General features: G+C 41.2%; 2 protein-coding genes across 2 annotated transcripts in view; both read left to right on the top strand.

The window, feature by feature from the left end:
- The window catches only part of rapgef5a (Rap guanine nucleotide exchange factor (GEF) 5a), a 65,693-nt gene extending 53,572 nt beyond the window's left edge, over positions 1–12,121 (top strand). The window contains exons 14-26 of the mRNA XM_050034269.1: positions 1,435–1,526; positions 1,656–1,686; positions 2,091–2,169; positions 2,485–2,634; positions 3,634–3,731; positions 4,678–4,800; positions 5,226–5,404; positions 5,520–5,610; positions 5,689–5,739; positions 5,893–5,980; positions 6,083–6,147; positions 8,164–8,218; positions 10,481–12,121. Coding sequence (XP_049890226.1) covers positions 1,435–1,526; positions 1,656–1,686; positions 2,091–2,169; positions 2,485–2,634; positions 3,634–3,731; positions 4,678–4,800; positions 5,226–5,404; positions 5,520–5,610; positions 5,689–5,739; positions 5,893–5,980; positions 6,083–6,147; positions 8,164–8,218; positions 10,481–10,599 — 1,221 coding nt within the window. The 3' untranslated portion in view covers positions 10,600–12,121. The remainder of the gene's footprint in view (positions 1–1,434; positions 1,527–1,655; positions 1,687–2,090; positions 2,170–2,484; positions 2,635–3,633; positions 3,732–4,677; positions 4,801–5,225; positions 5,405–5,519; positions 5,611–5,688; positions 5,740–5,892; positions 5,981–6,082; positions 6,148–8,163; positions 8,219–10,480) is intronic.
- A 2,797-nt stretch (positions 12,122–14,918) lies between these two features.
- LOC126383675 (lactose-binding lectin l-2-like) lies at positions 14,919–15,619 on the top strand. Its single transcript, XM_050034270.1, has one exon. It carries the CDS (start codon positions 14,992–14,994, stop codon positions 15,478–15,480), a length of 489 nt encoding a protein of 162 aa, XP_049890227.1. The 5' UTR covers positions 14,919–14,991; the 3' UTR covers positions 15,481–15,619.
- Positions 15,620–16,162: the final 543 nt, after the last annotated feature.

Below are 16,162 nucleotides of genomic sequence, written 5' to 3'. Positions count from 1 at the left end.
TAGGAGTATTCTTTGGACAAGTATACAGCACACTCTGAATATGAGTCGCAACCTGAGTTTTTGCTGCAGTTTGCACCACACATCCTCTTGCCTGTTTACGGTCAGCTCTGTGCATTGTCATGGATTTGTTGTACACAAACCAACAAGCCAGCAGTTTGGAAAGGCTGTGGGATAGAGATGCATGTGCAAATGAAAAGCCTGCAGGAAGGAAAAAAGGAAAAAAAACACCTGCTTTTAACCATTATGAGAGACTTGGATATCAACAGGTTTTGGGATATCTGCAAATAAAACAGTGCCAACATTTTGAAGGTGGTTAAAGAAGTGACAAAGGGAGGCCGTCTGGCAACTCTGCCACCAGTGGACAACTTTTTTTATTGTTTATTTATTTGCACATATAAAAGGAACAAATTATAGATTCAGTACAAATCACTCTATATAAAGAGTAGGTTAGCAAAACCCGAGGAGGGCTCGACCCCACTCTGACCTTGTTTAGTCAAGGAAAATGAATAATGTACATCTTATGGCATAAAGAGTAAATAAATAATGAATAAAATAAGGTTAAATAAGAGAAAAAAATGAAATAGGAAAATAAAAATCAAACGGAACGAAATAATTTAAACAAAATAATTGTACCACGATCGACTAGTCCCAGTAAACTGTCAAACATAGTGTCAAAATAGTTTCATCAATAATCATCAATAATCTGCTGTCTGCAAGGTGATTATGAAGTTCATCCCACAATGTGATCCCTTAGTATTTTATAGTGTTTTGCCCTCTTTGAAAAAAATCCTGGCTCAAGTGACAGCTGTTCCACTTTGCTGTAGTTTGACGTGATAAACGACATGTTAGGGGACGTAAATCCGAGTATGCATGGCTGCATGTAAACAGAAATATTAGTGGAATATTCATCTTCCTCGGCAATGTTAACAGCTTAGTAGGAAAATTGTCTTTTTCAGAATAAGGGCAAGAAACAGAATATTTTGTTTTCGCTCACCAACCATGAGGACTGGTAGGGTTAAAAGGTTGTTCCACCTAAATTACAAAACAAAAAAAATCTCATTCGCCTCTGTTATGAATAGTTTTGTTTTGAGATTTATTCCACCTGCTGCTAAGAATTAAGATGAAAGGGATTTCATTTATGATGCTCAAAGCATTGGAGTATGATTTGGGACTTATGCCCTATCCTACAGATGGGTGTAGATTGTTGTAACGGGCAGCTAATCAGATATCTGTTTAATATGGAGCCAATGTACAATGTTGCTCAGAGACCGAGCCAGGTGGATAGCAGTGTTAGAGTCTGAGAACATCCAAAGACCAAAGACTAAAGCATTCTTGCTGCCAGTTACCAGCCTTCCTGGTGGACCAAACAAAAACAATATTTAACCATCAATCAACAAGTGCTAACATGTTCCTGCCCCCTCTGCTCTCTGTTAGACCCTGTACAGGCATGTTTTAGAGGATCTGTATGAGTTCCCCACGCTGGAGAAAGACCTGAAGGAGTTCCAGAAACTTCTGCGCCGTAGACAGTAAGTGTGCACGAGGAGTTCGTTCTCTGTATCAAATATGACTAGTCATTACTGTATGCTTTTTAATTTATTATTTTTCTGTGCCTACCTGTTTTCCCCCTCATCGTTGTGCTTGTTTCTCTCCTGTAGCACGGTCGATGACTGCCCTCCAAACCAAAAGGTAAGCTAGAGAGACACTGCATGACACTGTCAGCTGCATTTTACTGCATTCAAATGCTTTAATGGCATACATAAAAATATAATTTGGTGTGCAGTGATATGATTTTTTTCAAAGCCAACAAATGTTCTTGTTTGTGTCAGCCAATGTTAAGTAACAACACCACTACTTAAATTACTCATTCAAGCCAAAAGTATATGGTGCACAGACAGTCTATGGGACTAACTAGCTTACTGCTACTTCCGCTGTCTCACTGGAAGTTGTGTCCATAATCATTTCTACAGTAGTGCCCTCAGGAATAAGGTGGATAGGAGCTGACACAGGTGTTATCAGTGCATCACTATATTCAGTGAAGTATAAACACAGTATTATACATCTCCATTTTTCTTCTGCTCCCTCTCTGTCAGAGTAAACAAATGTATCAGCAGCTGAGTTTGAAGGAAAACTGTTTGCCACTCCGAAGTCCACCGCCTGATACTAGAGAGGGTGAGTAACAGACACAAAAACATGCACACACACACAACACGCTGCCCGGGACTGTTCACAATCACGCATAATGACAGCCTGTGAGTTTTAATTTCAATGTGCAGATGCAAATTGCTTAAATACAGCGTGCTCAGTTTCTTTGTCTGCTTGAGTACTTGACAAAATTAACCCAACTCTCTCTGTAAATACTTAAGATTTTCTGCATCTGCTTGATTATGATTTTACAGTATTTCAGTATTTTTATTTTAGCTATTTACACTTTTACAGTATATGTGCGGCACATTAACTGCTCTGTGAACATTGTTTGTCTTCCAGTGATTTGTTGCGTGTACGTGAGTGCTGACTCCTACCTGAGTGTCCACACACACCCCTCACTGGAGGCCCATGAGCTGCTAAGGATTGTGAGTCTGAAGATGGACAGAGCAGAGGAGGACATGGTTCTTGCTGTGGCGTCGCACAGTGGAGGTACACGGACAAACACACAAAGAAATACACAACCTTGTTTAGGCTGGTTTGGTCAGGTTTTCATTCCTACCTTGGAGTGTCATAAACTGGATCTTTCAACCACAGTTAAGACTATTTAACTATTTATTTATCACACTTAGCTATAACAACCATTTCTATGTTACTTTCAGCTATTTCAATTAACTAACTCTTATTAGTCACAACACAACATGATCTCATCCCTAACGTTACATGTCATATTTTACCTCATGGGCAGACACCCTGCAGCAGTGGTTAATACAACTATTTTAACCGTGTTTGGTTACTTATAGTGAATGTTAATATTTGTGTTTGAACTGATTTTTCATTTCTTGTAGCCAATGTTACTGTTTTGACTGTTTATATGCTCATTTTAGTTGACGTTAACTATTTCAACTGTTTATTCGTTACTTTTAGTTAATGTTAACAATTCTGTAATTTGAATTTTTTTAATTAGATTTTATATACTTTATTAATCCCCAAGGGAAAATTCAATTTCTTCACTCTGTTGTCATGCACATATACACACATGCACAAACAGGACCTATACATACATTAAATGGAGAGATGTCAGAGTGAGGGGACTGCCCTGGACAGGCACCCCGAACAGTTGGGTGTTTGGTGCCGTCCTCAGGGGCACCTCAGCAGTGCCCAGGAGGGGAACTGGCACCTCTCCAGCTACTAGTCCACACTCCGTATTCGGTCCGGTCCCTATGGACTGAGCTACTGCCGCCCTTAATTACTTTTTTTTTTACTTACTTTTTTAGTAGCTATCTTTTTCAATCATTTATCCATTACTTAGCTTTTTATTTTTAATTAGTTGCACTGCTCCACAGTCTTTCCATGTACCTCTTGGCAACTGCAACACTGGGATACAAGTACCCCTGGTTGAGAGTCACTGCTCCACACTCTTGGCTCTAAATTGTTATCAACATTCATGTCTTCCTCTCTTTCTTTTTCTCCTTCTGTGTGTCTCTGCAGAGCGGAGGGTGTTACAGCCCAGTGACTGTGTGTACTCAGAGTCTATGACCCCACAGGGAAAGCTTGTGGCCTGTCGCAGGGATCTCACAGAGATTCTGGTGTGTAAATGCTGCTCTGTTAACACTTAATCTCAATTTTTCACAAGCATTAATCGAGGCTAAAGATGCAGCTTGCAGGTTTAAAGCAAACCACGACCTCTCAAATGTGATTATTGGGGGCATTTGCTGCCTCTAATATTGTTCCTAGCCTCTGTATCATCTTGTGGCTAAATCAGGCATGAAAATAAATATTCTAAATCCCAGAGTGACATATTTTTACAGTGTTACGATGAGTCATGCATCATAAGCAAGCTGGAAGAACTCAGGTCAGGTTATTGTCGTTAACTCTGACTCAATAGGAGAGAAAAGGTGTGAGCCACAATTGTTCTGTTGCCCAACCGTGACAGCAGGATTGGAAAGTGCTGTATCAGGGCTCAGTGTTGTTCTGTAATGGCATGTTTTTTCTTCCTGTGGAGCTTCAGTGTGAATCATTAAATAATTTAGCAATATTGGGCATTTTAGAAATCATAGTTTGAAGGATTTTGGTTTCTTTGGGGTAAATTTTTTTAGCAGCCTATCATTGACAAACGAGGTGCTCTACATTAGATTGATTTATCTACTGCCCAACTTACAGGCTGGTAAGGCATACTCAGTTTTTATTACGCATATTGTCTGTCAGGCTGCTGTAACCAGAGCTAGACAGAACAATAGTGTTACAGGAATCACTGCTCCCTTCTCAGCTTTCAGTGCTGATTGTAGGCAGGAGGTAATTGCTCTAATAGCTCTGAGCTGTATTGTTTCCTTTGAATGTTGTGATGTTTGAATCCCCCCACAGCCTCGTTGTTCTGTAAGTTATTATGAAGATGATATATTGTTGCTATTGTTAAGCTTTTTTGAGACAGCTCTATTCCAGTAGAGTGATAGCACCTGTGTGTACGTACAGGGTGTGCTATATTTTTGTGTATACCTTACCTTTCTGTGCACTAACTTTACTTTGTGTGAACAGCCTCCTTTAACGGACAGCGCTGAGCTAAGCAGGAGACCGGTGCGACTCTTAGGTATTAACACCTGGGACGTGGCAGCTGCTCTGACACACCTGGACTGGAGCCTTTTCAAATCCATCCACGAGGTACACACACACACTCAAATATATGCATGAAGGGTGTGCACATAGTTTATAATAAATTCATATTCATGACAGAGATTGCTGGAAAATAAGCATTAAAGATGCAAATGCTCTACAAGACTTGCTGGATCATGAGTACACAAAGTCGTCTTGCAGCTGAGCGGCTGTCAGGAAAAGCTGAATATTTGTTGTGAAGACGCCGTAGATGAAGAGGCACAGGCTGCATCTTACACTTTCTGTATCTTTAGGAAATCTAGACAATGTTTTCCCATTTTTAAATATGTGAGCTTTTGTTGCTTTTCTCTGTTTTTATATGATTGTAAATTGATATTTTCGGCTGGGTTTGGACTGTTGGTTGGCCAAAATCTGTACCTATTTTTGGACATTTTTGGATTTCCACTCACGCTCTTCCCTCCCTCCACACGCAGCAAGAGCTGGTGTACTACACCCTTAGCCGTGCTCCTGGCACCGGCCACACGGTGGCGCTCTCAGTCCTGCTTCAGCGCTGTAACGAGGTCCAGCAGTGGGTCATGTCCGAGGTGCTCATGTGTGTATCGCTCAACAAGAGAGTGCAGCTGCTAAAAAAGTTCATCAAGATCGCAGCTCAGTAAGAACACATGCACTTTTTTGGAGAAATATCCACAAATAAACCTGCATGTATCAATAACATCAAGGCTCGTGTGCACTGATACAAGTTATTCTACATTTATGTGAATCTGCAGTTGTAAAGCCCAAAGAAATTTGAACTCTGCATTTGCCATCATCATGGGTCTCAACACAGCAGCTGTCAGCCGACTCAACCAAACCTGGGAGGTAAGCATATGTGTTTTAGCATTTAGTGAACTTATACACTTGTTTTAAATCGAATTCTGACCAAACTCTTTCCTTTAGAAATGTCCAGGGAAGTTCAAGAAACTTTTCTCAGAGTTGGAGCTCATAACGGTGAGTCTTACTCAACAGAGACAGAGATAGGTGCAAAACTTGAACTATGATCCTTTTTTAGCTTGATAATCAAATCTTAAAATCTCCTCTCCTTCTCTGATCCTTTCTTCTCATTCTGTTTTCTCTCTTTCTCCACCTCCTGTCTTTGTTCAGGATCCATCTCTGAACCACAAAGCCTATAGGGAAGCCTTCAAGAAGATGAAGCCTCCCAAGATCCCTTTCATGCCTCTTCTCTTGAAAGGTATCATCTCCGACCCCTACACACACACACACACACACACACACACACTTTATTGCTTTTGGTGAACAAATCAATAGTAATGAACTTGTCCTCTGCTCTTAGATATCACCTTTATCCACGAAGGAAATAAAACCTTCCACGACAACCTGGTCAACTTTGAGAAGCTGGTGAGTTGAGTCACTTTCTAAAGACATCCATTGTTTGAGTTTGTGTTTCAAAATGTCACACAGCAAAGACAACATATTAAATGAGGCGATTGTTCAAATTTTCATCTCGTAACTACATTTATCACAAAACAGGATTTGTCAATTGATCGATCACATTAATAGTAAATGCAGTAATTGATATAGCCCTCTTTTACAATTTGCCTCTAATTCACCCACCCACACCACGGATGGCAGCGAGCTAACGTGCAAGGTGCTGGTCTTATCAGTGGGAGCAGTTTGCCCAAGGGCACTTTGATATGTGGATATGTGGACAGGAGGAGATGGGGATCCAACTGCCAACCCAGTGATTAGGGGTGACCAGCTCTACCTGCTGAGCCACAGCTGCTCCCAATCATACGTTTGTTTCTCAGTAATTAATCAGAGCAGCATGTCGCCAACAAGGAACAGAAGAAAAAACAATTTGATTTCTTTTTTTATTTTTACAAGAAAGAGAAGAAACAAACGGCCTCATCAGTCACAATCAGATGCTGACATGTTAGTAACTAAACTCACCGCTGCACTGCGAGTCAGACACAGGCAGGCGTTAGTTGATAACCACAAGTTTGGCACACATTAACCATAGGTGCAGTTTGAACTTTGAGGTTGGGGGTTCACTACAAAATAAGTCTTGAGGAATGTAATGCGTACAACAGAGGCTTTATTTACAGGAGAATTAATAATCAGATTACCAGCAGGTGCATTTTCATATCTCCACTAATACACCGAGCACTACCATAGAAACCAAACGTGCACAAACTAAAAACATGACCGTAAACGAGATACAGATCCCAGCTATTAGCATTTCTGCAGAGATGTGTGTCGCAGACTTGTTGATGGACCTATCCCGTGGTGTCTAATATGACCAGTAGGCTATGGATGCTGTGTACATTAAATACGGTGTTCGGACTGTGGGATGTGTTCCTAAAAAGTCACTCTGAGCGCCAGGCGCACTCTGGCACAAACCAGACCATTTGTAAATTAAGAGCGCTGTCGGAATACACCATTTGGTTATACAGAGCACCATGGTTATTCAGAGCACCGCATTTTCAGTGTGGCAGAGTGTACTTGGGGCACTCTGTGTGAGGAGATGGCGAAGCAGAGCACCAAGCACAGTGAATGTGCTTATCTCTTAACTCTTAATTTATATAGAAATAGAAAGCTTTATTTCTTCAACAGATTGTATGTACGGACGCACCCATGGCTGCCAGCTAAGGGAAGCAGGGACTTAAGTTACTTTTAAGTTAACAAAAAGACTCTTTCTTATTCTGTCAGTAAGAGGACACAAAAAAGGTTGATATTGTTACTTATTTATTATGTGTTATTAAAAAATACAGATTAGATTTAAATCCCTACATGCATTTTTTTGCTGCAGCCACTAGGGGTTTTATTGAACACCCTGAACCAACACAAACTGCACCTGTGCATTTTACCCAACAGAGTCTGGCAAAGTAATTATTGTTATTTATATTAATCGAAATCCACATAATGCTGCAGAGAGAATTTAACAGCAGCCACCTTGTTCAAACTCCTTTTCGTCTTTAGTAAAACTAAATTGGAGATTATAAAATCTGTGTGAAGAGTGGTGCTTTAAATGATCACTGCCACCTTTAACTACAATCACCCCTGGGTGGTAGGAGGAGGAGGGCGAGCGTTGAATACCTGCACATTATCGACAAAACAAGATTACTGGCTAGCTCTACTCAGTCCTGGTCAGTAAAAAGCAGAATTAAATTAGTGGAAAGGCGGTGAATCTGTCAGGTCTGAGAGGAGAAAACTCTGTCAGAGGGCAGTGACCATTGAAGGAGGAGTCAGATTAACAACTTCACTGATTGATTGAATGACCGAAACCTTTATTTACAGAGGCCAAATTCTCTGAGACCAAGCTGTGTTTTGCATTTCACCTCAACACACCATCACTATTAGATCTCGACTGTTTGGTATTGCACTGATGCAACATGTCTTCTCCTAAACCAACAGCATATGATCGCAGACACAGTGAGGATGATTCGCCACTGCCAGAGCGACCAGCCAGGTGAGTCCTCCCACTTCAGAGTGAATTCTGTTGCAATGATGTGAACATCACAAATTATAAAACAGGCTTACTGTACAGGGGCTCTACAGGCTCATAGTCTCCCCTCTTGTAACAAACTGTTAGGTTTGGATGCACAGCTCTTTCATTTTAATTCTGATATATTGTACATATTTTCTACCTAAAGCACTCTTTCCTTTTTTTTGTGGTAATTTTTTTTCATTCTATATTTATGCTTCTTGATTTTTGCAATACTTGCTTTTAATTTTATGCCTCTGCACTGGTGACAGCCTTGGCCAAAGGCACTATGTTTTCAGGTTGTCCATGTGTCCGCCTTAAGGACAAAGGATAACCTAATTACATTTTGTGGTCAAAGGTCAAGGTCACTATGACTTATGTCCGTAACATTCTCGATGAACTGATTAGATTTTGGTGGTCAAAGTTTCCTGTGACCTCACAAAAGATGTTTGCTATAACTCAAGAATTCAATAACAATAACAATAACTACTTATGATTAAATTTCACCCAAATGTCTAATAGGATAAAATGATAAAGTAGTGACATTTTATATCCAAAAAGTCAGAGGTCAACGTCACTCTGACATCATAATGTTCAGCAATAAAACCATTATTCAACATCTTAAAGGGATAGTGCACCCAAATGAAAATTCAGCCATTATCTACTCACCCATATGCTGATGGAGGCTCAGGTGAAGTTTTAGGCCCAATCCCATTTCTCATCTTTGCCCCTACCCCTACGCCTCTTTTTCGAGTGCCCCTTGCCCCTTGCAACAAAGTTACAAGGGGTAGGGGTTGAAATATTCCCCTATGAAATGGGACAACCCTTCATACCCGGAAACGTCATCATTAGTCGTCAGTGACGTCATAAAAAGACGTGACGAGTATGTTGCCAGGGAAACCTCACAACTAGCGATTTTTTTTGTTATGTTTGTTAGAACAAATGTAGTCTTTAAATCTTTAGTTTAGAAAATACTTACATTTATGGTTTTCTTTCATTGCCTCTGAAGCCTTCCCTGCCATCTTGCCGGTGATTCACAAGGCATTCTGGGAGATTTCTCATAGCACTCGCTTTGAAGTGTGCCTCTGAAAAAACTCCGTTTGGAGGGCCATATAGCCCTAGCACTCCGCCCTTCCCCTCTGCCTCAATGAGAATCGGGACATCCCTACCCCTATGCGTGAACGCGCAAAACGGAGGGGGGCAAGTGGTAGGGTTAAGGGGTGTATTGGGATTGGGCCTTAGAGTCCTCACATCCCTTGCGGAGATCCAAGGCGAGACGAGGTAGCAACACAACTCCACCTAATGGAGGCTTACGGCGCCCCAGATTCAAACGTCCAAAAACACATAATTGAAACCACAAAATATCTCCATACTGCTCGTCTGTAGTGATCCAAGTGTCCTGAAGCCCTGACCTAAAAAGTTGTTTGGAAAAACGTCATTTGAACTCTGTTTTTAGCCTCACTGTAGAATTTGAATCTGGGGCACCATAAGCCTCCATTAGGTGGAGTTGTGTTGCTACCCCCTCTCCCCTTGGATCTCCGCAAGTGTTGTGAGGACTCTAAAACTTCACCTGAGCCTCCCTCGGCATATGGGTGAGTAGATAATGGCTGAATTTTCATTTTTGGGTGCACTATCCCTTTAAGTCAGGAACAGAAGGAGAGGCATTTGGTCACATACTAAACTGGTGACAGTAATCTGGGGTGTCCACCTTGAAACTGTGCTGATTGCACAGATCTGTTGTGCTGCCAAGTTGAAGATGTGTTCGAAGCATCAATGTTTTAAATTTTGTAGCATCTTTGCAGCAACATCCACATTTAAAGCATTGCTTACTGTCATGGCTACATATGAGTCTGATAAATGTGGATGAAAAGTGTAACTTGACTGGTTGGCGGAGGCTTTCAACCACTAGGTGGTATCTCCAGTTAATTTCATTTTGTCTTACTATGGTATGCACCAACACACCAAGACAAATTGCTTGCAATAAACCAGATTCTGATTTAAGTAGTGATGGATCCATTCATTGTGAGGGCTCTACCGCCACCTGCAGCTGAGTTTGTGCACTGCACCTGTACCACTCCGTTTTCTCTTACAGTTTCTAAGCAACCATTTCCAGACAGTCTTTTACTCTCTTTATATGGCCATAATACAGTCTGTGTTTGTTCCAAATGTGTGTGAACGTGTGTGTTTTCCAGCAGAGAAAACTCTTCTATGTGTGACTAATGTGCATGTTTTATGTCTGTCTCTTAGGCAACGAGGTAATCGGGGTCGACAGTGCGGAGTTGAGGGCGAGTGTTCAATACCTGCACATTATCGACAATCAACAGACGCTTTTTGAACTGTCACACAAGCTGGAGCCACGTGCTTAAAGACGCACACACACACACACACACACACACATACCCTCATAGACACACATACACAAACACACTGGACACCGCGCAGTGGAAATGCGAGCACCGAGTATGTGTGACGCTTTGCACAGCAGAATGCCACACACTCACACATACACCGCAACAAAATCACACCACCAGCAGTGGTGCCAAGTGGACAATAAGGTGCCATGTGTTCTGAGGAAACCCACGAAGACACAGAGCTGCCTGTTCTCTAAAGGCTTTATAACACCGAACATGTGTTTATAAAGGATTGAAGTCTGCACACGCTTTGCGAACCGTCTACAGGAGGAGATTCTGCGCAGCAAAATGGAGATTTGCCAAGCTGAGACGGAGAGAAGAGGAAGCTGTAATTAGTTTGTACAGTATCTATTGGACTGAATATGCCCCTGTTTTTGTTCTTGTGATTTTGGTTATTTATGAGCCTGTTTAGCAGGTGGAATGTTCCTTTATTTCTGTCTTTCAAGTCTCGTCCACCCCCCGGGAGGTCAACAAGGACTTGATAGCCTCTTCATCATTTCAGTTACAAACACAAAACCATCTGTAGAGGAGTTAGATGTGTTTATAACCTGATGGCCACGATCTCTGCCCCATCGATAGTCTCCTTTGAGTTCATCTGCATATCACATACCTGCCCCGTGCTGCATGTATATCCAGGATACATGCCATAGTTATTTAGGTGTATGATGTGGAGCTTTTTTTGGTTATTGTGTGGTAGCGTATTATGTAACGCAAACAGCAACCAGGGCTGAGGCAGTACAACACTTTAATATGCCGACACATTTTCACCTTTTCTCACTGAGGCTCCGTCCGTGCGGCGCCAGCGAGTGACAAAAGGTGCGGCATTAACAGTATCTGGCATCTGAAGGAAGCATTGTGAGAGGTTTTAATTGACTGACTCTGACATTGAAAACACTAAAGCTCTCCTGAACGTGCCAGAGATCAAAAACTGTTTATGAATAGTGAACAGTTTTTGGTTCTCTGTGTTGGCAGTGTAGAGTCCTGGTTGACTTTTAGCCAAACACTCCTCATGCACTCTACTCTATGATGTTTTTGTGTGAATAGATATTGATAATTTTACATTGTATATAATATGGACCTATACATTTTTCAGTGCCAAACGTCGCATTAAGTCCTGCAGCATAGATGTACTGTAGAGTGTTTTTTTTTTTTTAACCACAGAATCTGATTTCCTTGAATGAGCCCTGGGAGGACGCCTGGTCTGTGATAATGTAAAGCAGATCAGACTCCTCACAGAAATGCTTTCTGACATCGTGATGACTGATTTCAGGGTGTGCGATGGTATCCCACTCACCCCCGGGGTTGCTATGGAAACACAGCCCTATCACAGAGCTATTTTTCCTTTTGAAATCCTTGAGTTACATTACGTCAAAAGAGAAGTCAAGCAGCACAGACATTTGTTTTAAAAAACAATAGCTGTATTCAACAAAATCATGATCATGAGGAGGTTTTGACATTTATTCTTACTGACTGAAAATATCACTTCATTCAGAGGTGGTCGTTGTTTTAAACTGTCTGTGATAACCAACACAGGGTGTGGACAGAATAATGGAAGCACAAGGGCACAAGCTGCATTACAGTTATCACTCTAACATTGGTTCTTATTATTTTGGCTCTCCACCTACTTATTGGCAGGAAAAATGATCCTTTCTGAGCCAAGCAAATCCTCAAGACAAATTCCCTGTTGACATGGCATGATGTGAAAAACATCTATTTGTTATTCAAATCACTGAGGGACCAGCCTGCTGCGCTGCTAATGTCAGTCTGAAGGAAATGCAGCATGGGATGAGGGGAATCACTCACAAATGACATGAGTGATGATGATGCATACAAAGTCAGACAAGAAACGCAGCCTTTACAATAACAGCATCAAATCTGGCAGACCGTATTAGTGTTTGTGTTATTTTGTCCCCGCCCTGTATCTGTTCATGCATAGCCAGTCGCTTCAGTGGTACATTTCTGCTTAGTAGGAGGAAACATCCAAAGGCAAGGTTCCTAAATGCTATGTAGCGTGCATGTCTTGCATTGTTTGGATAGCTATAAAAACACGGGGGGTAAAGTGCAATACAGTAGAAACGATGCCACAAGTTTTTATCATCATTCCAACACTAAGCCTTTCAGAGTACAGAGCTGCTTTATCCCACAGATCATAATGAATCAAATGGTGAAGAGAGGGCCGGGATTTCCCCGAACTGCTTCAGTGCCAAAAACATCTTTGGTTCAAAAAGATCAGAGATGACCTATAGGTGAAGACTCACTTTTGAATATGATTTGTGTGTCATGAGCAGCTTGGTTTCCGTCTGTGCATTAAAAGCTCGTTTTAAAGACAGACTCTAACCTGTTGTGGTCACCAACACATCATGTAGATGCCCTGACACTGAATGCGGAGCCATTTTTGTCATCACTGTCACAGTCACCCAAATTTATTAATTCAATTGAAAGCTTGCGAGAGCCATTTAAAGGGACAGTTCACCCCAAAATCAAACATACATATTTTTCTTCTTACATGTAGTGCTGTTTATCAGTCAAGATTGTTTTGGTGTGAGTTGCCGAGTGTTGGAGATATTGGCTGTAGAGATGTCTGCCTTCTTTCCAATATAATGGAACTAAATGGCACTCGGCTTGTGGTGCTCAAAGCGGCAAAAAAATACACTTGATAAACTCAGCAGCAATGTCTCTTTACAGAAATCTCGACCCAGTCACTCAAGATAATCCACAGACCTTGTTGTGAGTAGAAGGAAGCGTGCATCTAATACTAGCTCACCTAGCACCACTGAGCTAGCCAACATTACAGCTCAGCCGTGGGGGACGCCAATAATTTTTACACGCTGTCACGAGCACAAGCCTCTCATCCAAGAGTAGATGCTTCCCTCTGCGCAATTATACGGCTGTGTAGTTGGTAGGAAGAAAATCTTAAGTAACTGGGTCATGATTTCTGGAAAGAGACACTGCTTTTGAGTTTTTCAGATGTTTTTTTTTCTCCTTTAAGCACTAGAAGCCAAGTGACATCTAGTTCCATTATAATCAAACAAAGGCAGACATCTCTACGACTCCGATACCTCGAACACTTGGCAAGTCACATCAGAACAATCTAGAAAGAGGAAAAACATTTATTTTTAATTAGGGGTGAACTGTCCCTTTAAGTATTTGACATGATGTCGGTGTAACATTTAAACAAATACTAAAGAAGTCCATTTTTAGGAAAGCGTTACATATGTCATTCTGGAGGTTGTTCCCATCCAGGATTTATTCATATCCACAAATATTTCATAAAACCTTCAAGATTGTAAGAATAACATTTGTAAATTGTAAGAGTGGATTCCCCCCCGTCAGTGAGTCTTGGACTGCTAGAGCTGATAAAGCGCCATGGTCTGTTCATATTCGGTGTCACAGAAAGGCCTTGTGGTTGTCATTTTTACGATTAACCTGTACATGACGCACACATGCACAAACACACCTCTGCTCATTGTGTTCAAAGAGCAGAATAATTGTGCCGTATTACTTATTTATTGTAAGATATTGTTTATTTATGTATTTTTGAGGTGACAAAAGTTCATGTGCCATGTTCAGAGATTCAACAATGTGGAGGCGCGATCTTGAAAAGAAAAGATGTTTGTGGTTTGAAGCTGCAACGCTAGAATATAAAACTACTTGTGTTTTGTGGCCACTAGAGGGCAGCAGAAGAGCAGGTCAGCGTGAGGACGCTCTTCCTTCCTCTGGTGTCAAATGCTGTGATGAACAGGAAACCAACAGGAGGGTATATTTAGTGTTTTATCGGCCGTTGTCATGACTGTGTAAAGTTACGTTTTTTTTAAAAGCAATGTTGTTTAAAACCTGTTTGCATGTTAAAACAAAAAAAAATACAAAAGTTCACAATGCAAGAGAGGACACACTGAAGGCTTTGTACTATTGTAATATTGTTGATGTGTAAATACATGCCCATGTTTGGTATGTTGTTATTATTTATCAGTTGTAAATGAAAAAAATAGTCAACCACAAAGCAATACGTCTCCCCTCGTGTCCCCTCAACCTGAAGCTGAAGCCACATGTCTTTTCTAAAGCAGCGTTTTACTATGTCAACATTTGACTGAAATGAATAAATTATAGGTTTTATGTGACGTCTCTGGGTGAGCTGGTGGTCTTTTTTGGCTCATGTTCAGATACTGTGTAGTCGTGTGCCAGTGACAGTGTTTACCAAGTGGTTTTGACCAATAATATCTCGCCAACAGTGCAGACACCCTCTCTGAAGCATATAAAAGAAAGTGACCTTTCAGCTGTTTCTGAAAGATTCTCAATAACATCCAACAGTGCAGATCACGTTCTCTGAAGACTCAGAGAGACTCCAAAATGCTCTTGTCCCTCTTCTTGTTCGGTCTGGCTCTGGGTGCTGTGTCTTCATCTGATGACCATCAAGGGCAGTTACAGCGTGGCACCTGTCCCATGTTCTGGTTCAACTTCAACAGCCGCTGCTACAAGTACGTCGCCACACGTATGACCTGGGCTGATGCAGAACTCCACTGTGTGTCAGAGGGAGCCAACTTGGTGTCTATCCACAGTCTGAATGAACACAATTTTGTCAAATCCCTGGTCAAGAACTTTGACCCTGCTGAAGGATGGACCTGGATTGGACTCAGTGATGTCCACAAAGAAGGCAGTTGGATGTGGTCTGATGGGTCTGCAGTGAAGTTTGTCTTTTGGGCCACAGGACAGCCAGACAACGCTGGAGGACGGGAAAACTGTGGACACCTCAACCTTGGCACAGAATTAAAATGGAATGACCATCAGTGTTCTCAGACATTCACTTTTGTTTGTGCGTCTCGCACAATTTGTCCATAGCAAACAAGAAGGTTGTATCTGAGTCAACTCTGTGACTTTCCACCTGTTGCTCTGTAGTAAAGCATTAAGCCTGCATAAAGAAGAACAAATGTCAAAGTGAATGTACTGAATGACTCTCGTGAATAAACTAAAAAAGGAACTGTTTGATGATTTGATTAACATTATGCCGTTCACACAAGATCAAAGTAGGCTACATTTTAATTTCCACAAACAGCTTCAAGCCCACCACTTTACACTGACCTGTGTTAATGTAAAAGGCTAAACTTCAAAACTTGATAAGTTAACATGGGATATGACACTTTTTGAACCTAGCAACATATTTATAATTCATTTCACATTGAACAAAATCTGTATTTAATACTTTCAGAATCACTTACATAACTGTAATATGAGCTACAATATGGGATATTTTCACAGACAGCACAGATCAAACCTGATCCGTTAGATCCCTTTTGTATACTAAGTGTAAATTGACAGCTGGATCATACATGCATTGTTTTTGGAGTTGTGGTCCATGTATCACCACCCAGATTAATACAAGTTAAAAGTACAATATCTGTTAGGGTCCGGGCGAACATGTGTACAATACAATTTAAATAGATCCATGAGAATCTACGAGTGTAGCACAGTGGTATCAGGAGTTTTGGAGGGGGTTTCCAATGAAAAGCTCACTGCCAAAATA

This window comes from Epinephelus moara, chromosome 22, assembly GCF_006386435.1.
Source record: "Epinephelus moara isolate mb chromosome 22, YSFRI_EMoa_1.0, whole genome shotgun sequence".
Classification (NCBI taxonomy): domain Eukaryota; kingdom Metazoa; phylum Chordata; class Actinopteri; order Perciformes; family Serranidae; genus Epinephelus; species Epinephelus moara.
Note: the sequence above shows the minus strand (reverse complement) of the source record. Positions and strands in the feature narration are given on the sequence as shown.